At 53.3% G+C, this 25,832-nt stretch overlaps 1 protein-coding gene across 1 annotated transcript; it reads right to left on the reverse strand.

Moving 5' to 3' along the window:
* Positions 1 to 18,271: 18,271 nt before the first annotated feature.
* Positions 18,272 to 21,244, reverse strand: CCL19 (C-C motif chemokine ligand 19). The gene is made up of 4 exons (XM_061477159.1): positions 21,080 to 21,244; positions 20,006 to 20,129; positions 19,526 to 19,622; positions 18,272 to 19,141 (listed from the first exon to the last, which is right to left on the reverse strand). Exons 1-4 carry the CDS (start codon positions 21,135 to 21,137, stop codon positions 19,121 to 19,123), a joined length of 300 nt encoding a protein of 99 aa, XP_061333143.1. The 5' UTR covers positions 21,138 to 21,244; the 3' UTR covers positions 18,272 to 19,120.
* Positions 21,245 to 25,832: the final 4,588 nt, after the last annotated feature.

Raw genomic sequence — 25,832 nt, forward strand, 5'->3', positions numbered from 1 at the left:
TCCATGGGCGGCTGCAAAGAGCACGGTGAGATGCCTGCAGGAAGCTGAGCCAGCACCACCTCTCCCAGTTTCCCTCCTTTCCAGAGGTCCCTGCTGGGTTTGGGAGCTGCTGACCAGCTAAGGGCAAGGGGGAGCAGGGCTCCCAGCTCCTGCCAAATCAGCTTCAAGCCCCATCCTCCTACAAGCAAATGCCCAGACCCTGTTTTCCCACTAGATGGCAAACGTTGCCTTCAAAACAGCCTTTGGAGGAATTATGCCTTCCTGGGAAGGATGACAAAACCCTTCCTCAAGGCAAAGCCTGAACGGGCCTGAAGCTGCTCTGGAATGGAGCAGGGACCCCTGACGTGCTCCTCAGTTTGGGTTTTTCCATCATTCCTTCACTGTTTTCCATTCCCACCCACCTGGTTTCTCTCTGGTCCTGGAAAACCCATGCCTTGCCCTATACTGGTGGAGCTGAGCACCCTGGGCATGCAGGAGAGGCATCTGGTTAACCCTGCATAGCACCTTGAACTCCTACAACTACAACATGAAACCCAGAAGCTTTGCTGGGAGTTAATTACGCTGTGGTTTGCAAGCCAAATGTGTTCTTACTCCTCCTTGCAAGCCCCCAGGTCCATGGGCAAGCTGGGTATAAATAAAGGAGGCAGGGATGAAGGCGGTGCAGGTGGATGTACACACTTGCCTAAGATCTTCTGCCAGCTCAGATGTGTTTCCAGGCTTGTGCATGTTTGTTTTAATTTAGCCCCAGGTTTTCTCATGGTCTCTGTATTAACCTGGTGCTGTTTTCTGCTCGCTTGCTGCTGGCTGCGCTATTGCAGTGTGATTAAACATGATGTGTCACAGCTAATGAAGGAGATGACTACGGATGGTACATGTTTGAAGCGGTTAAATCAAGCCAGCTGGGCAAGGTCAAGAGAGAAGTGTGTCACCTGAGCTCTGTCCTGCGTGCGAAAGGGTCTGTGGAAGGATCAGTATCTCCCAGCAAGAGATAATGGTAAAGACTCTGAATGCAGATCCTCCTGCTGAACCCCCAGGCCAATGTGTAGGTACCTTCACCTAGGATATTAAAACAGCCCTTAAGAGGATGATTTTGATTCTGAAACAAAAAACAGACCTTTGGGCAGCTGGAGGGGATGGCAGTCACCTGCAGTGCAGAGACACAGAACAAGAACTAAATCATGATGCTCAAAGCACTCCTTGGTGTACCTCAACAGGACTCTTGGCCGTTCAACAGCATGCTGCCTGCTTTTGTGGCAAACCTGGGACTCCAGAGCTCTGCAGTGCCTGGAGAGGAGCCTCAGGGAACACCGAAGGCCATGCTCCCAATGGCAGCCCACCACAAGCATTAACCAGCTGATGGCAGCAGCTTTATTTCCTCCCAGAGTACTCTGGAACCCTGCATCTGGCAGCACCCTCTGCCCTTGCTGCCTCCAGCGTTTCCTGCCTGAGGACGTCATTTGGTGTCATTTAGACGTGGGTGAAAAGGGTTCTTCAGGCATCCTGGCCAGCTTCCTTCAGGAAGGGATCATTGCCTCTTCCTCCATGAAGGGTGGGAAGTCCCTCTTGGGGCTATTTATGCTCAGAGAAAGATGTGGAAAATGAAAGAAATAGTGTGACTGGGGAATAGAAACCGAGGGAGCTGTCGGGATCCCATCAGCATGTGGCTGAGTGCAGCAAGCCACTGACCCACTATGACAACCACTGCACCACGGGCAGAGCAGGTAGAAAGCCCTTCTGGCCTCTTCCAGCATAGCCAGGCTCCCTGCCAGTCTTGGTGTTGGTATGTGCTGATGCTTTGGGATGTGGGATAAGGAGCAGTGACAATATGATGGTGTGTGGTTTAGTGCATCCCTGTGGCCTGAGGCTTCCCTAGCCTTTTGCCAGACCCACAGGCTCCCAAGGCAGCAGAGCAGCACTTCAGCACAGATGTGGCTGCATCACTCCCGGAGGTGGGAATTTGGGATCCAGGAGGGTTCTCTCCTGACCCGAGGACACCAAGGAATGGACAAATCCCAATGCCTAAGGATGCCACATCTTTGCCTTGATGAATGCCTGATTCCAGCTTTACAGTCCACATCCTGGGAGCGGTTCTGGCCCTTTCCTGTAGGCTCAAGGCTCTGGGGTGGTTTTCACCAAGCCAATGCTCCCTGCCTCTGCATGGCATCCCTAAGCAATGACATGCTTAGGCACTGGTGGAGCTGCGCTGGAGCTGATCTGGGTAAGGAGCTGCACCTCCCTCCCTGTGGCCTTTCACAGGGGTTTGGCCATGAGCACGGTATGGGGCAGTGGATGCAGAGGCAAAGGGGCTGTGCTGGGGCTGCTGGGGAGCTGTAGGGCTGTGCATGCCCTTCAGATCTCCCTGGAAGTGATGGATGAGAGGCATTAGCAAGCAAGGTACCAGAGAGGGCTGGGGAAACGCTTTTGCTGTGTGCAGAGCTGAGGGATGAGCCTCTCCGTACCCAGCTGACCTTGCTCACCAGGAGCTAAAGACAATAACCCACCCTGACACTGAGACCCCCAGCAGAAGCATCCTGCAGAAACAAACACACAGCTACACAGAGAGGAGCAGGGACCCTCCAGAAAGATCTATGCTAGCTGGGCTTGTTCAGCCTGGAGCAGAGAAGGCTCCAGGGAGACCTTGGATCGGCTTCCAGTGCCTAAAGGGGCCGACAATAAATCTGGAGAGGAATGTTTTACAAGGGCATGGAGTGACAGGACAAGGAGAATGGCTTTAAACTGACAGAGGGAAGATTTAGATTAGACATGAGGAAGAAGCTCTTCACTATGAGGTTGGTGAGTTGGCACTGGAATAGGCTACCCGAAGAAGCTGTGTCTGCCCCATCCTTGGAAGTGCTCAAGTCCAGGCTGGATGGAAGTGCTTGAGCTTTAAGGTCCGTTCCAACACAAACCATTCTATGATTCTATGAAATCAGCTCTGCTGGGGACTGTTTTCAGGCCCTAGGCCAAGATGCATGTGATGCTCAGCCTCCATCTTACTAAAATGTCTTCACCCTCCTTGGCTGCACCCAAATCGCCTGTTGGGAATGATGCCCACCCTTGGGGTCAACTGCCCAGTGTAGTGAACTGGACCACAGTCAGCCAAGAGTGGTGCTGAGGGTGATACAACACAAGGGGACATTTGCTTCAGTTACTGTGACCCACACAGCAGCCCTGGTGCCCCTGCAGTGTCTTCAGGGGGCACTGGAACAGTCAAGAAGTCCAGACCCCTGCCTGTAGCATGGTTAAAGATACCTGCTGAGTTAAGGGACCCACTGGGAGGATACATGGAAGGAAACACGTACAAACAGGATGACAGTCTGCTGCAGCCAAACAGGAGGGGAGCCCAGCAGAGACCCAAGCCTCAGAGTGGAGAAAAGACAAAGGAATCAGTGGTTTTGCTGTCTCAGTGGGTTAGCGAGCTCCTCTTCCCACAGGATTTTAGCTGTTTGCTTATTCTTCTTGCATAAACACATTGGCTCTGCTCCAGGGCCAAGCTCTGCAGTCAATAAACTCTTTCTCTACCCTTTTTCATAGAGATCTTTTAAAAGCAGCAGCTTCTAAGCAGTAACCTGAGGATCTATAATGAAGATCTGACAGGTGATCTACAGGCCTGCTTCAGCTCTGTAGTGCTCCCTGCTCTGCAGGGCTGGAAACCTATAAAGAGATGTAAGAGCTGACTGAGGTCGGGAGCCCAGAGGAAGGGTACCGGTGTCTGAAGGGTCATGGTTTCATTTCCTCAAGGCAACCACTTGGAAGAGAAATACCCAGAAAGGATCTGCTGCCTTTGCTGGACCATCGGCTACAAAGGGAAGTGCAAGTTCCCTTTGTACAGGCTCCGGCACAGCCCACAGCAACTAACACTGTGGTTCCCCCGGCATAACAATCCCCATATCCTTCCTCAAAGCACAGCTGGGATACAGAAATAAAGTAAGAAAAGCTGAAAAAAAAGACAGTTACAGTGAGGCTGGGTGTGGGGATGATGGGGAGCAGCAGAAACCCCATGAGTTGCAAGGACGGGGTGCTGCCAGGTTTGCTCTGGTCACACCAAAGGAAGAACAGCTCCTTAGTGTCTCTAGGATCTGGATTTTCCATGTCACACACCTCTCCTGTTCTCCTCAGCTCTGCTGAGAGCTGTAAAGGAGATGATCCAACCACCACTGCCCCTCTGCTCGCTGCTCGAGGCAGGATGCAGAGTGACTAAGTACCTCTCCAGCCACACAATCCATCAGCAGCAAAGGGCAAATTAGCATCACTGATGTAAAAAGAGAGAGGGCAGGACTGACGCATGGAGGTTGCAAGTGTTCCTTCAGAGATGGGCCATGAGGATGCTCAGGCGTCTGGAGCATCTCTCTTATGAGCAGAGATTGCGGGAGCCAGGCCTGTTCAGTGTGGAGAAGAGCAGAGTGAGAAGGGATCTCATTAATGCTGATCGATATCTGGAAGGCGGATGGCAGGAGGATGGTGCCAGACTCTTGTCAGTGATGCCCAGCAATAGGACAAGGATCAATAAACTAAAACACAAGAAGTTTCTGGAGACATTCAAAACACGCCTCGATGTGTTCCTGCGTAACCTGCTCTAGGTGGGCTGGACTAGATGATCTCCAGAGGTCCCTTCTAACGCTAATGATTCTGAGAGTCTGTGATTCAAGGATATGAACCTGCATCATATCAATGAGAGTATTTACGCAAATGCACCAGGTCTGATTAATCTGCAAACCTGAGCAGCTTGTAAAAAGGGGGGTAAAGTGCTGAGTTCTCCCTTGATCATTCAGATTTACCTTCACTCATGTTTTTCTCCTTTTCCCCTAAAGAGTTACCAGGCTAAGTTTGTGTATCTTGTACCCAATAAAGATATTAAAAGCCTTTTAATCTACTGCTGCATAATCAGCGGCTTATTTCACAGCGGAGGTGAACGGCACTGGTGTGAGACATCAGCTGTGCATGGCTCGGAGCTCAATGAAAACATCCTTGATTAGCAGGGAAGCATTCAGTGGCACGCACTTGCTGCAGGCTGGGCAGGCTAGCCTTGCCCCATCCCTGCCTCTTAACATCCTCACATGAATACAATCATAGAATCATTGATTTCCAGCCTTCAAGATCAAGTCCAACCTCTACCACAGCATTGCCAATGCCACCACTTAAAAATGTCACTAAAGGCCTCATCTACACTGTTTGTGAACACTTCCAGGGACAGTGACCCCACCACTGCCTTGGGCAGCCTGTTCCAATGGCTGAGCATTCCCGTGGTGAAGATATTTTTCCTAATATCCCATTCAAACTTCCCCTGGAGCAGCTTTAGGCCATTTCCTCTTGTCTTAAAAGGGCCATGCTCAACCTAGTGACAACTGGCCAGGCACACTAGGAGGATAAGGTGTATTTCCACAGTGTCACCAGGCGTGAAGCCAATGAATTGCACTAAGGAATGTCTCTGGAGCACTCTGAATGCCAGCTCTGAACTGGTGCAGGCTGACATGTACCAGTATGGGAGGTTAAAACAGAGTAGGAGAGGCCCACCAGGATGGAGATTTTGGCTTCCTCCTGTTCTCTCTGTGTGCTGCACAAGCTCTTAACGGTGAGCAGCATGGCACACATGGACATCCACCATGCTCATCCCCTTCTGTCTCCCTGCATCCACTGCTGGTGCTGAAGGAGGTTTGGGAGATGCTTTCTCCTTGCTCTGTGTCTGTGTGAGAAGGGAGCTATTGGGAGCAAGACTTGTGGACCCATCCCAGCACATCATAGAGTCACTGAGATAGTGTCTCCAGCAAACACAAAGGAAATGGAACTGTCAGAACAAGTCCAGAGGAGGCCATGAGGATGATCAGGGGCTGGAGCACCTCCCGTATGAAGACAGGCTGAGGGAGTTGGGGCTGTTCAGCCTGGAGAAGAGAAGCTGCATGGAGACCTCATAGCAGCCTTCCAGTATCTGAAGGGGGCCTATAGGGATGCTGGGGAGGGACTCTTCATTAGGGACTGTAGTGATAGGACAAGGGGTGAAGGGTTAAAACTTAAACAGGGGAAGTTTAGATTGGATATATGGAAGAAGTTCTTTACTGTAAGGGTGGTGAGGCACTGGAATGGGTTGCCCAGGGAAACTGGGAATGCTCCATCCCTGGCAGTGTTCAAGGCCAGGTTGGACAGAGCCTTGGGTGACATGGTTTAGTGTGAGGTGTCCCTGCCCATGGCAGGGGGGGTGGAACTGAATGATCTTAAGGTCCTTTCCAACCCTAACTATTCTATGATTCTATGATTACATGACCAAAGCAGGGCTCACTTGGCCTGGAGGAGTGTTGCAGTCTTCTGCTGGGATTTTAGGACAGTGGAGAAGGAAAGAGAGCACTGAAGCACTTGCCATGGCCAGTGCCAGCACTCAGTACCAGGGCTTGGACTTCCTGCTCACTGCAAGGAGCATCAGCATGCAGACACAGGGCCATGCCAGCCACATGCTCTTGTCCAAACCACACAGGAATTATGACTCTTACTGGTGGTGTCCAGAGACTCAGAGCTACACTTGACCCTGAGCACTTTACAATCTTATCTACACAGACCAGACAGGCAATGAAGGAAGAGTTGCTCCATTACACAGGGAAGGAGATGAGAGACAAAAAGTGGGACACACAGAGCATGGCAGGGCCACAGCAGAAGGATGAGCCCATTGTCACTAAGAAGCAGAGCTCTGTAGCATCATTCCCTCACAACCAAGGTGCTTCTGGAGCTCAGAGCTGCAGTTATTTCTGCCTGATAAAGTCTCTGACATAGGCAGATGTCAATCTGCCCTGCTGGGACTGCTCCTCCACCATGGGAAGCGCTGGTGTCTTTCCACAAGAGGACCACAAACCCTCTTGCCCCTCCAGAAATGCTATTTGGAATGCAGCAACAGCAGCCGCAAGAGATTTAGATGAAGGGCAGCCCCTTACTTTGTGCCCATCTCTGAGGCTTGACACATTCACCCCAAGCATCCCCATCCCCACAAATCACTCTGTTTTTACACTAAAAAGGAAAACCCAACCGCAAACACCCAAACCACAAAGTACTCAGTGTGTGTTGGAGTGACACATCTTCAGGTTTTCACTCCACAGATGTGGTCCACCCACTGCAGCACCAGCAACTCTCTCACAGTCCAGTCCTGTCCCCCACCAACCTCCCTGGGCAGCTAGGACTCAATTGTCCCTCTGCTGTAAGGAGCTGAGCGGCCCATTGTGGTGAGCAGAGAATGACACAGGGAGCACACAAAAAGCCTGCCCAACCTCATGCATCATGTCCTGAGCCCTGGGTCCCCCTAGATAACCTCAGGCAAAGACATCCCCAGCTTGTTTTTCTCTGCTGTGAGTTCCTGTGGGTCTCTGGGAAGCGCTGGCACAGACCCAGGGCTGGGAATAGCCCTGTGTGACAGCTAGCCTTGGACTTTGCCTGCCCAAACAAAGACAAGAAGAGGCTCGATGGTGCCTTCCTTCTCCTTCCCAGCGGGTGGCTGCCTTTTTCTGTTGTCCGGGATTTTTCGGGCGGCAGGGACAATTGGTTAAGCATTGCTAGCACAGGGCAGGGAGCCAGGAGACCTCTTGTTCCCACAGGACACGAGGTCAAAGGACCAGCACGCTCCATCCTGGGCAGCACTCACTGCTCCTCTGCCTGCAAGCCGCTTCCTCAGGATGTGAGAAACGATGGGTGGGTGAAGCCCCCCCTGGGGATGAAAGGCAGGGAAGAGTCTCTGATGGTGGCCTTCATCCCAGCCTTGCTGGGATCCCAGCAAGCAGGGTGTTTGGGAAGGGAAGCAGTCAGGGAGCTCCATCCACTGATGAAACATCTTTGGAGCCTATGGGGCCAGTCACGACATCAGCATCAACACGAAAGGTGGGAACAGGTTAATGACACTCTGCGATGATTCAGAGGAGCAGTAATGTACCTTACAAGAATAAGTGGATGTAATAGATACCGGGTGAAATTTCTCAGTGCAAAGGGCAGAGGAAGAGCAGTGCTTGGTGAGGACAGAGGCTCTATTTCTCTGTCTCACTCTCTACCTGAGACCATGACTAGATACATAGGGAAAAGCACAAAGAACAGAGAAAACCAGACCCATACTTCCCTGCCACCCCCTCCCAGCACTCAGGAGTCATTAGTGAAGGAGTTTCCCCTGGTGAGACTTGTGTGGGACCTGTGTGCACCGACCCGTGATGGGTTTATCTATCCCTTGGATGCTCCCCTCAAGCACCCTGAGCTGCGGGTTTCCATTACCTACCTATAGAGGGTTTGATTGCTTTAATCCTGAAGTTTAGGCCTGATCGTTTCAGGGATGGAGACAGCTCGTGTCAGGCCTAGGGATGTTAGCACAGGAGCAGAACGGTTTCAGAGATGATGTTGGTAACCAAAACTGAAGTGCTAGTCCTGGGTCAGCCTCCCTGAAGCAGGAGGAGGCTTTAAAAGACCTTCAGGGTTTCAGGGAGACGTAGCACACATCTAAGGGAGCCGTGGTAGCATGGAGGGGAGGGAGCTCAGTGATTTAGCAAGATCAATGGTATATTCCCAGTCTACGGTCGAGAAGCCCTGGACCTGCTGCCCTCCCAACAGCTTCCCTGTGAAGTTTGCTTGCCCTGTGAATGCTGTGGCTGTGCTTGGAGCTGCCTGAAGCAAGGATCTGACTGCCTCTTCTTTTCCCGTCCCTCTGACTGCCATCCTGATGACTCCCTCCTTTGCTTTCCTGTAAGAAAGGATCCACAAGCAAGTCTTTCCTTGGCAGGGCATGGAGCCAGCCTGCCTTATCAGACACAGAGGAGCCAGCCAGGGACTTTCCAGTCTTTGCTGCTGTGCCCTGGTAGAAATACCAGCCTGGTGCATCTTATTTGCTTCAGAAACATCCCCTGCTCCCCTGCTTTGTGCTGCTTTTGCACTCTTGGCAGCTCTGCCCCCGAAGACTCCAGCTTTACTCTTTTTGATGGCTTTTTCCTGGCCCTGGTCATTCTCTGCCTGGAAATCCTTGGACAACAGCATTTCACAGGAAGGCTGGGAGGGAAGATGCTGCCTCGGGGGCAGCGCAGACCACTCTGATCCAGGGGCAATCTCCCAAAGACCCAAATACCATGGCCTCCTCCTTGCTCCCTTTGCAAGGAGCTGATAAAAAGGCTCAATTGGGAATTCCTACACTCAGCGTCAGAGCTGTACCCAGACTTAGTCTCCTGGCTTGCAGAGAAAGCCCTTCATATCAGATCCTTATGAAATCACTGTAGAACTACCTGCTCTCCATGTTCACGCACACTGTCTGGAACAGGAGAACAGCTTCTAGAAGAGAAGAAGCAGTGCTGAGCAGATCGGGACTGCTCAGACTGGGATGTACTGACCCAGAAGGCTTATGTGAGTGCAACCAGAAATAGCCTATGGAGGGTGAGTAGTAGGAATTCCTTCCCAGACTGAGCTGAAGGAGTTCTGGGAGCAGGGAGAGCAATGACCCTCTTGAAGCCTCGCCAAAGCCCTTGTAGAAAAGCACTGCAGGGTCACATTTGCAGGGGTTAATGTCCTGTTAAAAGAGTTTCTTCTCTCCCTGTGTTTGCCTGCATGCAGAATGGGAAAGCCGGCAAATCTGATGCTGTAAATGAGGCAGAGCCCCTCTGGATAGCTGGAAGCTTCTCGTCATGGCCCTGTCCCAGCTGCCAGCACAGCCCATGATGGATGGCCCCGGCGTGTTCTGGCACACCACAGCCCCCCCCAGCATTTACTTTAGACAGTTGCAGCACAAGGAAGACAAATGAGATCCAGAGAAACCCAACCTGCTCTTGGCCCCCTCTGTTTCCATTTGCATGTCTGTTTTCTCCTCCAAGGCCATGTTTCTCCTTTGTTTAGGGGCATGTTTGGCTTCTGATCTTGTTCCAGATGCTTTTTTCGCTCAAGCCTTTCCTCATTCTGTTCAGGCAGTGAGCACAGACACTTCAGGGCCCACTTTGGGTAAAACTCCCTTGACTCAGATGCTTTAGACCTTGCACCAACCCAAAACCACAGCATCCATTTGGTACTACCCAGCAGGCCAGGCAGTGCACATTTCCTGCCAGTCAGACTCCCACAGCTGCATCCCACTCCATGATCCCCAAAACCTCACAAGGGTGAGGGTAAACCACCAGGTAGAAAGGTCTCCAGCTCTCCAAAGACAGACAGGACCCCTCAAAGTCTTCCTTCCCCTATGGCCCCAGAGCTCTGCCCTTGCTGAAGCCTGGATGAGCATCAGGATCCTGGTGATATCACCCAGATGCTTGTGCTGCATGGTGTCAATTCTGCACGGAACCCATCCCTGCAAGGGCAGGTGGTCTGGGAAGCATTTGGCAAGATGGGAACAGTGTGTCCTGCCAGCTAGCCCTCCAGCTTCAAACCAGCCTTTATTTATCTCCGAGCAAGGCTCAGCAGCTGCTTTCAAAAAGCACTTTATGCTGAGCATTTTGGCTTCACGTTTGCCCTGAAGAGCTCTTTTCTTTCCTCTCTTTGGGTTGCTTTCTCTTTTTTTCTCAACCCAAATTCATATTCTGCTGGTGAAAAGAGCAAAGGCTGAGAAGGCCCTTGCCAGGAGCACGCTAGCATGTGGCCCACGTGGTGACAGCAAGGACACCGTTTCCCACCACTGGTGGTTCACATTCTACCATTAGTGCCTGCACAGCCTGCTCCACTTCAGAGGAGCCACCCAAGAGCTGTTTCCTTCACCCCAGCTTGCCAAGCTGTCTCCATGCTCCCAAGGCACATCCATCATGTAGGCACTAGGTCAGGTCGAGATTTACACAAGGGTTTATTGTGGCCATGGGCAGCTTCACATCAAGCACCCAACAAGTGAGTGGGGACTTCAGTGTCTGACTTCACTTTCCCTTTGCTCTGCTCTCAGGAGACCCCTTGCAGTCCTGTGCCCAGCGCCAGGGCCCCCAGCACAAGAGGGATGTGGAGCTGTTGGAGCAAATCCAGAAGAGGCCATGGAGATGCTGCGAGGGCTGGAGCAGCTCTGCTCTGGAGCCAGGCTGAGAGAGCTGGGCTGGGTCAGCCTGGAGAAGAGAAGGCTCCTGAAGGGGAGACCTTAGAGCAGCTCCAGTGCCTGAAGGGGCTACAGGAAACCTGGAGAGGGGCTTGGGACAAGGGCCTGTAGGGACAGGACAAAGGGGAATGGCTTTAACCTGACAGAGGGGAGATTAAGGTGAGACATTAGGCAGAAGCTCTTCCCTGTGAGGGTGCTGAGGCACTGGCACAGGGTGCCTGGACAAACTGTGGCTGCCCCATCCCTGGCCCCACTCAAGGCCAGGTTGGACACAGGGGCTTGGAGCAACCTGCTCTAGTGGAAGGTGTCCCTGCCCATGGCAGGGGTTGGAACTGGATGAGCTTTAAGGTCCCTTATGTGATTCTATGATCCACCCTCCCACCTCCACCTTCTAGAGAGGTTCCCAAGGTGAAAATCTCTGTGACTTCATGCAGCCCTCAGAGGAGCAGCAGAATGCAGAGGAAGCCCACCTCGCACACTGGGAATCTAGTAGTAGTCCCCACTAACAGGGAAGTGGAAAGAATTAGAAAGGACTGCCCTTCGTTTTCTAGTCCATCCTGTGCTGAGCCAGGGCCAGCAGTACTTAGAGCTTTCTGACAGGCACTGGTCTGACCGTAACTTTACAGCAGTGGAAATGCAGCGCTTCTTCAGCTGCCCCTTCCTGCAAAATGGAATTTCCCCCTAAAGCCTGACCCCAGGGACCCCAGTGCCTTCTTGACCTATAGAAGTAAACTCAGAGAGTACTTTTTTCACTTTCTCTCTGCAGTAACCCTCTGTGCACTTGGAGAACATCTTATCTCTTACCGCAAGCAGGGTAAAACCCAAGCTCCTTCAGCTTGTGCTTGGAGGCCAGGTCATCCAGACCTCTGACCAAACACTTCCTCCACAAGCCTCCCCAGTGGGTGCACACCTTTCCAGAGCCCAGTTGTCCCATCTGGGAACACCTCTCCCAGAGAAGCTGTGTCTGCCCCATCCCTGGCAGTGTTCAAGGCCAGGCTGGATGGGGATTAGAGCAACCTGCTCTAGTAGAGGGTGTCCCTGCCCATGGCAGGGGGCTGGAACTGGGTGAGCTTTGAGGTCCCTTCCAACCCAAACCAGTCTATTCCCAAACTCCTCATTGAACAAAGCTCAAAGATAAATTAAAACTGCTATCCCTGCCAGGAGCAAAGGGGACAGGGCCTGGATGCAGTGTCAGCAAGTTGCAGGTCGTGTACCACTTTGTCTTCATCCCACCAAGTGCAACGCAGCCCCTGTTTCTCCCCTTCCCACCGCACCAGCTGCCAACTTGGGCTGGAGATCTGAGCAGCTCTTGGCATGAGGCTGACTCACAAATGGTTCTTTGTGGTGATTTTTTGCTTTAGCAACATAGTTTTAAACACAGCTTCTACAGGATCTGAGCATGCCAGGAGATTGATGCTGATTTTTGGAACAGGCCACCTGTACTGGATTTGCTAGCAGCAGGGCTAGTGAGGAGTTGAGCTTGAAACCAGGCCAAGGTAGAGAGAGCTTCCTCCTACCATCCCCTGCCATGCTGCAAGATATCTACTGCTTCTGGTGTCTGTGCTGAGATATGGGGCAGCTCAAACAGGGTAGAGCCTACCCTAAGTAAGAAGTGGAGAGCTGGGTACAAGCATCTCCAGGACCTGCCCAAGCCAACTGAGTCATAGGCTCATAGAATCACAGAATGGTTTGGGTTGGAAGGGACCTTAAAGCTCACCCAGTTCCAACCCCTGCCACAGGCAGGGACCCCTTCCACTAGAGCAGGTTGCTCCAAGCCCCTGTGTCCAACCTGGCCTTGAACACTGCCAGGGATGGGGCAGCCACAGCTTCTCTAGGCACCCTGTTCCCCATAGCAAAGAGGCATTGCACAGTATGGACAGAGCCTTTGGAGATAGCAGAGATCAACCCAGTGGACTTCAGCCCTGCTTTCACCCCAGGCAGGCAGTGAAACCCACAGCCCCGCAGGCTCCCACACTGGGAATTCCCTGGGGTATCTATGGCCTTGACAGGGACAGAGGAGAATTCTGGAGTATTGCACAGTCACCAGGAAATGAAACCAAGCACTGTGAGAAGAGGGCGATTCTGTAGCTGTATCATACACAGGACACTTCTACTTTTGTTCTTTGTAGTACAGTGGCTGTCATCCATCACCCTAAATGCTGACTGATGCCTTCCTAAAAGCAATGTCAGCCACATAAGAGCAGTAAGTTACAGGGTCTTTCACGGGAAGCACTTCATTTCTTCACCAAAGACCACCTCAGCAGCTCACAAGAGTCCTGATAGTAAATGATGCTTTTCTGGAGCATCGCTCCCCCCAGAGAGAGTAGAAAGCCATGTCTGGGTAAGTTAAACAAGATTGAGGAATGCTCATGTAAACACAGTTGTGTGCTTGCGGTGTGGGGACAGTCAGAGCTCATCCCACCACAGAAGGGGTTTTCCCAGCCGGAACATCTGCAAGAAAGAAAATCTTTCTGCTTTCTGTAGGAAACTGTACAAGAGTGAGATGTGTTTGTGGAGGAGGTGGACCGGAGCCGCAGAGCCAAACAGCCCCAAGGCGAGCAAACAGGCATATCACACCTAGCACATCTGCAGGGACACAGCACAGCTGGCAAATCTCTCTGGACAGGTACAGAATAGCCACCACTGGGGCAAGAGGAGTCCGAGGAAACTGGGCAGAAACTGGGAAGCGCAGGGCCAAGAGACAGAGGGAAAAGGAGCCCGCAGGGTTAGAGGCTTGCACTTGGTAGAGCTAAACAAGGACAACAGGAAGAGAGTCTGAGTGCGCCTGACTGCTGGCAATATTTTATCTCTCCTTTTCTATCCCAGACAAAGGAAGAATTTTCATGCTTATGGGTTTAATGCATCCCTTGGGCTGCACATCAATGTCCTAAATTCATGAGAAGCTCCAAAATTATCTCTTCTTTGCCCTTTCCTCATCCTCACCCCATGGTTGTGTCTCCCATCTGCTCCCAGGCAGAGCTAATGGAGCTCCCAGATCCTCATTAGTCCCCTCCAAGCCCCATCCCTTCAGACTGAGCTGGCTGGTGCCCCCTCACCGCAACTTCCTACGGACCCAGCTCTGTTTTGCCATGCAGACATGCTGTTTTGCTGTGGTTTCAGAGCAACTGAGGAAAGGAAGGAGGGCAGGCTCTCTCCAGTCTCCTGTCCAGAAGGCACACCCTGGGGAGAAAAAGCCTTACCTAGAGGTACTACTAAGCAGGAGCACAGGAAGGAGAGGTAGGGAGTGCTGCAGAAATGTCACTAAGCCTCTCACCACTGCCTACAGGTTCATTGGAAGGGATGGGCAATGGGGAAGGTACTTTCCAGAGACTTCTGGCAGGAGGACAAGTCTCCTATCTGCTTGTCCTGGTTTTCTCTCCAGCTTTTACTGCTACTGTGCATTAAGAGAAGATGGGTGCATCTGAGGGCAGAGAGGATGGGTCCCCCCTCCCTCTGAAAAGGGTACTTTTAGCCCTGGGATCTGGTCAAGGGTGCACCTGGCTTATGGCTGAGCCTACACTGCAATGAGCTGTAGTACCTGAAACTTGTAAAAGCGCAGAGCTGGGCCCTGCATGGGCACAAGGGTCCGCATATCAGACAACTTCTGGGCTCAATTTGACCCCTGGGATTCAGGCCAAGAAGAGGACCCTGGTCCCATGTTCCAGTCCTGGGGATCAGGCCATGGAAGTGCAGGATGGGCAATACCACCAGGAAGAGCTCAGCTGCAGGGATGGCACCAGCTCCTCGGAGACCCACAGCCTGGCCAAGGGTCCTGGCATCTTCCCACAAGACAAATCTCATCAGGAAGTGTCCAGACAAGCAGCACTGCTGATGATATGCCAGGAATGAGAGGGGAGCAAGCAGGAGCCTGAGGATGAGTGATGCCAGACCTGGATCCTCTCCATCACCCACACACATTACTGTTCAGGCAAGAGCAAACAATGCAATGGGTAAGACTAAACGGGCTGTCCATCACCTGGCTTCCCACCCTTCCCAACTGTCCATGTGTCCCATCTCTTCACAAAAACCCACACAGGCCCCTGAGGCATTGACCACCGGTCCAGCACTGATGCTAAGAGAGCTGTGCCTATGGGAAGTAGCCTCTTGCCTTGACATCAAGTAGGGGAGACCATCAGCATGGAGGACAAACAGCTCTTGCACTGGCAAACATGCCCAGGGCATGTTCACAGCTCCCATGGACTCCTCTGCACCAGACAGCAATAAGAAGCCATCAGGGCTGCAGGAGAGGAGCAGTTTTAGCCCCTGCAGTGCTGCTCGCCTTGTCTGCAACTGCATGTGGGGCTCCAGGAGCAACAAACACAAACGTGAGGGATGCTGGTGACAGAAAAAGTCCCCATACACCATGTCTTCGGAGGCAAGGCTCAAAACCAGTTCCAGTAAAGCCCCTGGAAGGGGTATTTTGTTTCTGTTGCTGCAGAGAAGCAGGTGGCTGTTTTGCTATGGTCCTTGAATAGGTGTGAATGCGCATGGAGACCCTGAGACTGCAGGAGATTGTGCCTGCAGTGACTTGTGCCCTTTGAATGCAGCTTGGGGATCATCCAAGGCAGGGGCCTACAAGAAATCTGGAGAGAGGCTTTTTACAAGGACATGTAGGGACAGGACAAGGGGGAATGGCTTTAACCTGAAAGGGGGGAGATTTACATTAGAAATTAAGAAGAACTTCTTTATGGTGAGGTGCTGGCACAGGTTACCCAGAGAATCTGCAGCTCCCCCATCCCTGGCAGTGTTCAAGGCCAGGTTGGACACAGGGGCTTGGAGCAACCTGCTCTAGTGGAAGGTGTCCCTGCCTATGGCAAGGGTTGGAACTGGATGAGTTTTAAGCTCCCTTCAACCTAAACCAGTCTATGATTCTATGGCATACGAGAAAGAAGTGCTTTCAAGATCCTGGCAGCCAGAGAACAACCCAAAGTGTACTCCGTATTCTTAAATAGGCGCAGCCTTTTCTTTCTTTCCAGGCTTTGTGCACAGTCACCAGGAGAGCAGCTCTTTTGTTAGCTCCCTAGGAAAGCTTTTCAGTTATAGCTGTTTATAACCGCACAACATGTGAAATACAGGTCCTGGGCATGGACAAAGGGCTGCAGGGATTGCTCCGGAATACCTTACACCGAAGTGATACCTGCACATCACCACAGACCTGCTGAGGGCATGTCTGGATCGTACTGCAGCAAACCTGGTGCTGCCACAGCAATCCCTGAGGATGCAGTTTGGGTAGGTAAAGAGCAGGAAAAACACAGCTGGGAGAGAAAAACAGGAGGAACACTTCATACTGAAATTAGCTCTTGGCTGGATTTTTGACGTGGCAGTGACAGGCTGCTTTCTCTAAGGAAAGTGGCTGCTTCCCCCTGAAGAGATTGTTGACATTTGTACTAGAAAAACTCACTCTGTAGTTTATGAAACACTGAGCCCTGCTGGTCTGACAGATTTCCAAGAATGGGGCTCTGAAATAGGGAAAACTGATGCAGGGCTGGGGGAGGGAGAAACAGCCTGGACCTGGATCAGGGCATCAATCAGGGGTAAGGGCAGCCTGCTGCTGGAGCTGGGACCTGGATCACCATCCCCTCGAGAGCCACAGAAAACAAGGATCTGCATTGCTGTCAGGAGGGCACATTTACTGATCCCAGAAGAGATGGGTACAGCTATGCTGTTGCAGGCAGGTTGACCAAGTGATGCCACAAACTGATGGAAATTGACAAACCTTCTTCCAGCATCCCAGAGAAGCTTCCCAAGGAACTGGGCCAGGACACAGTGCTCCTTGTCAGGTTATCCTCCAGCCAAGGATGAACCTGGTGTGCCCCAGGCTAAGCCCCTCCTGCAGCCCCAGGGACCCATATCAGCAGCAGCAGCTCAGCCGTGATGCAGATCCATATGGAACATCCCCCCCTTCCCCAACCATTGCCCCTCACAGGTCATCGAGCGAGCAGCAGGAAGGCTTTTGCCCCAACAAGTACCAGTTATCCTCCTTTCCCACTCACGCTGTTTATCTTGGCCTCTTCCCATACCAGCCTTCTCCCTCTTCCTACTCCGGATTGTATTGCTGGGGCTGTCACTGTAGTTAATGAGCTGGGACAGAGCCGGTGCTCTGGGAAAGTCACAACAAGAGACAGATGAGCCCAAGGCATTGCGTGTTCACAGGGAGGAGGGTCCCAAAGCAGGGAACACATGAAAAAGGAGCCCAGGGCAGCAACCAAGGGAGCAGCAGAACAGGGGAGGAAAGGGAACAGGGTTACGCTTGCATTCAACAAGTGTCAGCAGAAACCATCTGGTGCCTGGACATCCTCTGGCTTGGACAGCCCAACCACTGCACCACTGTGGATGCCGTTGCAGTGGCAACGTGCCCACAGCCTTCAGGAATAGTCCCTGGCTTGTCTCACTGCCAGCCTGTGCCCTAGCTTGCCGGCTGGCACCAAAACCAGGGCAGGGGCAATGAAAATGATTAGTGATGTGGACAGTCACATATGACACCATGGTCTTTGGGAGGAGAGCATGGAGCCCGGCTGCTGGCCATGCAGGTCCCACCCGTGGGCATTCAGCCCATGATTCAGCTGAACAGAGCAGCTTTACTCAAGCATCCCATGGATCATGCAAAAGGGCAGTGCCCAAGTGGACATGCGGCCACACTGGGGCAGCAAGGACAAAGTCCAGGAGATCCAAGGCTTGGGAAGATAATAGCCAAGGATTCCAAGCTCATCAGTGACGAGGGGCAGGATCCACTCCATCCATGGGTGTGCCTAAGATATGTCTTCTCCTGGCTCCATCCCCAAAAGCTCTTTCTCCTTGCCTGCACCCCAGATGCTAGCAAGCTCCAAACTGCTGGGGCAGTCCACGCTGTGACTCAGTTTCCCTTCACTACAAAGACAAAAGGCCTGCTCCTGAACCTTTTCCTCCATGTCCCATGCCTCTGTGGGAGCTGAGAGCTCAGCCCAGCAGTTCTGCTGGTGGGACTGAAGTGTTTTAGGCTGGATGGTGCAACACTGGCACGCTCCCTCCTACCCCATCTCTGCAATACGATACCTTGGGGATCTGCTCTGTCAGCATGGATGAGCAGCACAGAGCAGAGCACCTGCCACAAGAAGATGCTAAGGTACTCCCAGGAGAAACTTGCAGCCCAGCTGCTGTAGAATGTGCCTTTCACCCCTATGAAAGCCCCTTTTCCCTATCCTTGCACCCCAGCATAGCCCCCGTTGCCATACAGCATCGCCGGCAGCGCTGCCTTGAGCACCCCATGCTGGCCTTTGGGCTCAAACACAAAGCAGGTCAACCACCAACTGGCTTTTTATTTAACAAAATCACAGCACAGTGAAAAAGAGGGAGAAACAACAACTTAGGTCTGTAATTGTTGCATTGAAGAGATCTAGCAGCAAATACCTGTGGCACGAACACTGCTTGTTCACACCAGGTAGGATGTGAGCATGGTGGCAGGCTGGAGGACCAAGGAGGAGGGCAATCTCCCTGAGGACAGCAGGGGCTGAGGACAACGTCGCTGCCACCGCTCTGACACCACCGTGTTACTGGCTCTATTTCTACCCATGCAAGGAGGGCAAGAGGGGAAACAGTGCAGGGAAGTCAGGGCATGAGAGAGGAAATGCATAGACCATGGTATCCCCTAGGGCATGTACCTTGTGCCACAGTGCATGGTCAGTGAGGAACGTCCCCATCACACCCCTCCATCCCCACACTGTCTTATCCTGGCAGCTCTTCCCAGGGGTGCAGAAGGACTCAGGCTTGGGATTGATGATGGAAACCAAGGGATCAGAGTAGTTCTGAAGGTCCCAGCTGATGTGGTGAAGGAAAGGCTGAGACACCCCAAACTCATCTTGCAGAACAGTCTCCATCAAACAGCATCCAGGCTGTGAAGGTGGTGGAGCTTCAGGTCCAACAGCCCCTGGCTCAGCCTCACACAGGCTGCTGGGTCACACTGGAGGTGATAGAGGGAAAAGGAGAGAGCAGGCAGCGCTCTGCCCAGCCCCACACACTGGCACAAGTGCTGAAGAGGGTTGGCGAGCAGCTGGACATGGAAGCAGGTTGGCTCCATTAGCTTCAGATTCACAGCTGGGAGCCAGCCCCACTCCAGATGCTGGGGCTGGCCACGGGCTTCTTTGGAACCTATTTGCCCTGGTGTTTGGCCTGGAAAGATGAAAACCCCAGCAATGATGAGTGTGATCCTTGGGGCAGGAGCCTCCCCAGAGTCTCTTCCATGTGGACAGGGTGGTCAACAAGGGATGGATGACCTCCTGTGGCCAAGCCATTGCGATGGGGACCTGGCAGGGCTTGCAAAGCACCCACTAAACATATTGCAAGCCTGTGGCTGCATTTACTTGGGGTGTAAGAGGGACTGTGAGAAGCCAAGCTGGTCCCAGGAGGAAGGATGGAGACAAGGTGCCTATGCCTCAGTAGAGCAGGTCCCAGCTCTTCCAAGCAGCACAGTCACACTGGGAAGAGCCTGTTTGGTGATGGATAACCCCCCCCCAACTGCCCCTATTTCCAGCTGAGAACAGGGATGGCTCTTACCTTCCTGGCAAAGCTGGCATTCAGCTTCTCTTGGAGACGAAGCACCCATGGGGCTTGGGGTGGGGCACAGAGGCGCTTGCCCTTTGTGGTGGTGAACCTGACAGGTCCATGGGGAAAAAGACCAAGATGAGGTGAGCAGGACTCCCTCAGGATGCTCAAGCACAGCTCAAGCTCCCATCCACTGCCTCCCTCACTGCCCTCCTCCATCCCTACCTAAAGATGATTTTCTTCCCTGTCTTCTGTCCCATGTTTTCCCCTCCCGGCAGGTCCTGCTCTGACTGAGCCTTTAACCTCCAAGGTCTCTTCCCTATTCCCTCAACCCCAAAACCAGCTCAACAAACCTCCTCCTCCAACTCTGCTTTGCCTCTCTCACTGCCTCCCTGCAGGGTCCGTCCCTCGGTCATCACCAAGGGGCTCTTGGTGATCACCCCTGGGGCTGTGTCCCTCATCCATCACCACCCTGGGGCTGTTGTCTCTTACACGGCAGCTGGGATATCGCAGCCATCCTGCACGAGCTGGAGCCGGTAATCCTTCACTATCCGCAATGGGATGGGAGTGTTCTTCGTCCCCAGGCAGCAGTCAAGGACGTTGTTCCCACCGTGCACTGGAGGAGGAACACACCATGCAGCTGTTTGCAAGCACCTTCACCCAGCCATCCCAGAGGGTGAAGGTGCCATGGGGCAGGATGGTGCCCTATGCACATGCAGGCAAGAGCTTTATTGCTCCCACACCCCTTTGCCTCTTTCCAACAGAAAGCAGAGGAGATGAGAAACAGCAGGTTGGTAGAAGACAGCGCTTCTGCATGCCTGCATCCCTCCCATAGCACCAGCACCAGCAGCAAGCAAGGCAGAGCAGGGGGCTTTATCTGTTTAGAGGATGCTGCAATGCAGACACCAGCAATCCCACCATAGGGCCCACCCAGCATGGATGGGTCCTGTGATATCTGAGGGACCCAGCTGCCTGCATTTCACTGTGGGATAGGGAACCTCAGTCACCCTTCAAGCAAATGCTGTATTCACTGTTACCACCCACTGAAGCTGACAGAGCCCAGGGATGCCTGTAACCCCATGCAGCAAGGTGTGGTGTAACACCACAAGCTACCTGAACTCCCCAGCTCCCCACACCAGAGGCCTGGTATCACCCACCCAGACACCTGTGACCTGTGAAAACGCCATATCCCACACGAGCAGCCCTCAAACACAGATTATGCACTAGCACACACCTTCCCTTCTGTTCTCAAGCCCTGCCGCTTGTCCCCAGCCTGCCCAATGCCAAAGGATGCTCCCTTTGGTAAGCTGGGCTAGGGCACAGGGAGGCAGGATTGCTCCACAGCCTTTCCCAAGCACAGCTTTCCAGACCCAGCACACTGCAGGCTGTTGCCTGGACTTTGGGCAGGATAAAGTCCTTCTGAGACAGGTTACAACAGAGGGTGCAGAGGGCTGGGGCAGAGCCCCATGCCTGGATCCGTATAAGAGTCAGCTGGAAATGCAGAAGAGAGAAGAGACCGGATCCTTTCCCTTAGCAGGAAAGGCAGACTGAGAGGTTCCCTCTTACCATCCAGCGTACATCCCAGCACCAGGAGACCAAGGCAGAGAAGCTGCAGCTTCTGCATTTTGCTGCTGAGTCTGGCAGTGGATGGGCTGGAGGCGATGGCGAGGTCCAGGCAGCAGAGGTGAGCTCTGCACTGCTGCTGGTTGCTCCCTGCTGCCTATTTATCCTTCCAGCCCGGTGGCTTTCACTTTCCACTGGAGAAGAGGGGTGGGAAGTTGCAACAAGTCTTACCACAGGCTGGATTTTAATCTAAGAGCAGTTCCCGAATATCCCATCTGCTTTCCCTGAAGCCAGCTGCTCTGTGGTCCCAGAGCCAAACACTCTCACAGCCAGCACACAGGCCACAGGGGCTGCAGCTCCAGGGTCCCTTTACCCTGTGAAAGCACCCGAGGGCTCTGGGCCAGCACATGAGGTGTCTCATCGCATTCAGTTGTTAGTCCTAGACGTCTCTGGGACATTCCCATTAGACATCGCACAGGCTCAACCCCCTGATGCTGCTGGAAGAATTTGCCTCCACCCCAACTTTGGGATATGTATCAGTACCGGGGTGACGTCTGAGCCCCTGCATCTGGTTCCAGGAGCCTGTCTGGCTCCCTCTGCCCTCCCCAGCTCCTGGCAGTGAAGGCACATCCAAAGCCAATGCATGGAGGAGAGCCCAGCCGTCATTCTCTGCCCCAGGGCTGCGGTCTCACATGCCAAAAGACAAGCTAGTTTCCAGGTGACCCAGCAACCGGGCTCATGGCTAGAGACAGACACAGAGCTTCCTGGAAACAGGTTTTCACAGCACAAGAGCAGAAATCGCCCACAGAGGCTGTGAGCACAGCAGCTCACATGGGCACTGCAGGGAGTGAACATCAGTGTTCCCACTGCAAACCTTATCAGGAGAGCAGGGATGGGGCTGTTTATCCAGGCGATGGTGACTCATAACCTGCCAGTGTCACCTGCATTGATGTTCCTTAACCAGCCCGCTTCAGCCTTGTTACGTATCATTGTGGGATGCTGAGAGTAATGGGTTTGTGCAGCCCGGAGAAGGAATGGTGAAGGGGGTCTCACTGCTTTCAGCAGCTGCCTCAAAAGGGTTTGTATAGGTGCCTCAAAGGGGGTTGGAGAGGTGGAAGAGAGAGGCTTTTCTTGGAGGGACTCAGGGACAGCACCAGTTGCACCCATAGAAATTCCCATTGATAATAGGAAAATGTTTCCCCACAAGGGAGAAGAATTCCTAGAGCAGCATCTACATCCCTTCACCCTCCTCTTGCTCCAGATTTGGCCTGTCCTGGCATCTCAGTGGAAAGCGCTGCACAGCCCTTCCACAGGGACAAATATCTACCTGCGGACAAGACACAGGGCTGGGGCTTGGGGACCTCTGCTCCTCTCAGGCAGCAGCAGCTCTGCCCCTTCCCCACTGCACAGTGAGAAGCCAGAGAAGACTCTTACCCTTTGGCCTTATCCAGGGGCTGCTACCACTGGCCCCAGTCCTCCATCCCTGCACTGACACCAGCCTCGTGCAAGGGATGGTCTCCTCCATCAGGAAAGCATCACCTCCGGCTGTTCCTGTGCCCTGGCAAGCCTGGGCTGTGCCGCAGGGGTTAGGCAGAATGAGCTGCACAAACAGGATGTGCCAGATTAACTTCAATCAGCACCTGCCTTCTTAGAGCACTCACAGGCTATTAGAGAGAAATCTTGGCTGACGGAAGGGGAATTTAGGTGGAGGAGGATTAGCATCAGTCACCAGCCCCGGTCTTCCCGTGGGTTTGAGGACGCAGGGTAGCTCAGGGGCTGGTCTGCATTTGATCTCCCCGTTGTGCTGCCCAAGTGATGCCGTAACAGGGAGAATCACAGCTCCTGGCTGCTGGTGCCCAGACCTCTAGGAGCAACCTGTCCTAAGCCACAGCCCGCTCCTCCCCAGCGGCAAAGAGGGAGTCCCAAAAGCAGAGCCCTGACCCACTGGCAATGGATGCTGGGGGTGCTGCCCATCAGCAGACCTCATGCTCGGTGAGTTCGCATGCCCAAGGCCTGGGAAGGGGTGCTGGGGGTCTGTCTTGTGGGGTGCTGGTCCCCAGCCACTTTCCTGGCACGTGGGGCTCCCACCCGCTTCTGATTCCCATCTGGCTGCACACCAAAAGGAGCATGTCCAGTGTTGGGAATACATCCTGGGGGTAAACCCTGCCGACACACGGCCAACAAAGAGGGTCTGCCTCCTCCCAGCAGCCGTCTGGGTGTTGAGTGGGTGAAAGCATGGATCTTCCCATCAGCTTTGCTTCCCAGGAGAGGCACGAGAGAGTGAGGAATGGGGCTTTCCACTCACATTGTGAAAGGGGAATGTGGCGGGTTTCCCCCTCCACTGGGGTCAGTGGGACTTCTAAGAAGAGAGTGGTCATCTCTGAAGTGCATCCCTATGGCATGCAGGGAGGTTGCCCCATCCTCCTCACAGAGACCATGCAGATGAGGAACAGGGGATGTCTCTGGATCCAGGCTCTTCAGAGGCACAAGCAGGCAGGGAATGGTCAGGGAATCTGGTGCAATCTGGGAAAAAGGGAGAGCATTTTGCGCACTGACCCATTTAAGCCTCATGCAGAGCTATTTGGGAAGGCTGGAGATGCAGCCCTGAGGGTACCACAGGCAGTGCAAAGCATTCCTGAGCGCTCACCCTGCAAAAGCCTTGGTAATGCAGTTATTAATTAAAGTGGAAATGAGGGGGAGTGCATGGGGGAGTCCCCCTGGGAAAGTGAACCCTTCAAAATGTAAATGGGCCATATGGGCATCAGCTCTAGGCTCTCCTCATTGAGCACCGGCATGCTGCCACCCTCATGGACACTTGCTATCAGCAGGATCCACCAAAGCAGCAGCTTCCAGCTGGCCTGTAGGCTCCAGCATGCTCCGTGGGGTGCCTTGCAGTGCTCTGCTTTCCACCTCTGAGCTGCGGAGCTGGAAAGTGCAAAGGGGGAATTTCGGCAGCGTCCAGACACAGGCATTCCCTGGGGCAGCATCTGGCCTGGCTGCATCCACCTCATTGGGAAATACTGGACAGGCATTGTGTCCGTTCAATTTCCCTTGCAGCTCCCAGCATGAGGGAGTCTCCTGCAAGGCTCCCATTGCAGTGCCAAGTCCTGGTACAGCACAGGGATTGGGGCCACCAGAAACCCATGGGATTTGAGGCCCCCACTGGCTCTGCAATAGCTGAGGGAACCCAGTCAATTTGATTTAAATGGAGCTAAGGGTTAAAAAAACAAAGCACATCATGCCTTTGCCCAGAGGGAGCAAAGATGGTCCTGAGTATCTGGATGCAGAAGGTGCCAATTCCTGCTCTGTTAGAGCCCATCTGTCCCTAGCACTCATTGACTTCAATGTCACTGGTGTTGAGGTCACCATCAGTGACAGGCAGCAGAGCCAAGACCTTTCAGCTGGATCCCATTTGACCCCCTGAGGTGAGAACCCGTCTCCCTGCAATGCACGTGTCTCTCAGCATCATTTTTGGGATGCATAATTTCCCAGCCAAGTGCTTCCTGCAAATGTCCACACGGGATGTGCTGTGATGGCACCAAGTCAGCAGTGTCCAGGTGGGATGCTACCAGCCCTGTCTCCCTGTTGTTACACTGCCTGTCCTCCTCTCTGCAACCTCTCATGGGTTTCAGGAAGGGATGGTTGGAAAACCAGCTGGAGACCTGTGCAACAATCAACCCATCAGCAATTTCCTTGCCATCTCCCCTGTGATGTGGCAGGGAGGATGCCTGGTGAGGCTTGCTGCATGCCGAGCTTACCCGTGGACAGATCTAACAGCACACAGGATGGATTAAAACCCCTGGGGCCTGCTCTTCTTCACTGCTTTGTTGATTCTTAGATTGATGGTGAGCAGAGGAGGCTCTTGCTCTGGTGCAGCTCTGAGGCATAGCTCAAATTGACCCTGCCATGGGATATCCTCAGGGGAGCGCAGGTGCTCTTCTGCTGTGCATTGGAAAGCCGCAGCCCAGGAGCAGGTCTGCAAACCCCAGCAGGGTGGGAGGGAAGCAGAGGGACCTGGGGCTCTGGGGAAGGGGAAGGAGAACAGGCAGCATGAGGACAGCCCAAAGCCAAGGCTCTCCAGCCAGCAAAACAGAGGATGGGGAAAGAGGCACTTGAGAGCTTTGTGGGGTTGATAGGATGCTCTGGGCTGCGGACTACTAGGCCAGGATGAGTCCCAAGGATAGCCAGCACTGGGAAATACCTTGGGGCAGGAAGGGTGGGAGTCCCTGTTGCCCACCTGCCACTTCTCCACCTCCTCTCTGCTCTCAAGACCATGACAGACCCCAAGTGGAGAGAGCACCAAAACCCACCTCAAAGCTTCAGCTGGAAGCCACAGTTCCTCTGTCAACCACACAGCCTCAGTGTTGTGACGCACAGACCCAGTGTTCCAGCCTCACCAGCTCCTGCTCCTCAGGAATGGCACAGGGCAGCGGGATGGAGCCAGTGCCATGTCTGCAGGTGAGCTGTGATGGAGCTCAGCCCAGCGCTGCAGCCCAATGTGCTCCACTACCAGCACAAGCCAATAACTTGAGCTATCATTTGGCACGAGTTCAAGACTTAGAATCACAGACTCCGCTGTTCCTGGCTGCACTCGGTGGTTTCTGTCTTGCCTGGATACTTTCTGCTGTTGCTGAAGCCTTTCTGCTCCAGGGTGGCAGAGCTCTCCTAGCCTTTTGCTCTGCTTGCCTTCCCTGTCTATGGGGGGCTGTATATACAGTCTATGGGGGGCTGTACGTCCTCTGTCCCAGCACCCACT

Source organism: Pezoporus flaviventris, unplaced genomic scaffold (assembly GCF_033815535.1).
Source record: "Pezoporus flaviventris isolate CSIRO_AGI_PZ_B2104156 unplaced genomic scaffold, CSIRO_AGI_Pfla_v1 ptg000100l, whole genome shotgun sequence".
NCBI classification, from domain to species: Eukaryota; Metazoa; Chordata; class Aves; order Psittaciformes; family Psittacidae; genus Pezoporus; species Pezoporus flaviventris.

Bases quoted from the DNA above. Each gene is read 5' to 3' on its own strand.
- CCL19 (XM_061477159.1), bottom strand. From the start codon at position 21,137: ATGCAGAAGCTGCAGCTTCTCTGCCTTGGTCTCCTGGTGCTGGGATGT. The intron at 19,623-20,005 runs GTAAGAGACAAC...TGGACCTGTCAG, and splicing joins TGCGATATCCCAGCTGCCGT to GTTCACCACCACAAAGGGCA. The intron at 19,142-19,525 runs GTAAGAGCCATC...TCATCTTTCCAG, and splicing joins ATGCCAGCTTTGCCAGGAAG to GCCAAACACCAGGGCAAATA.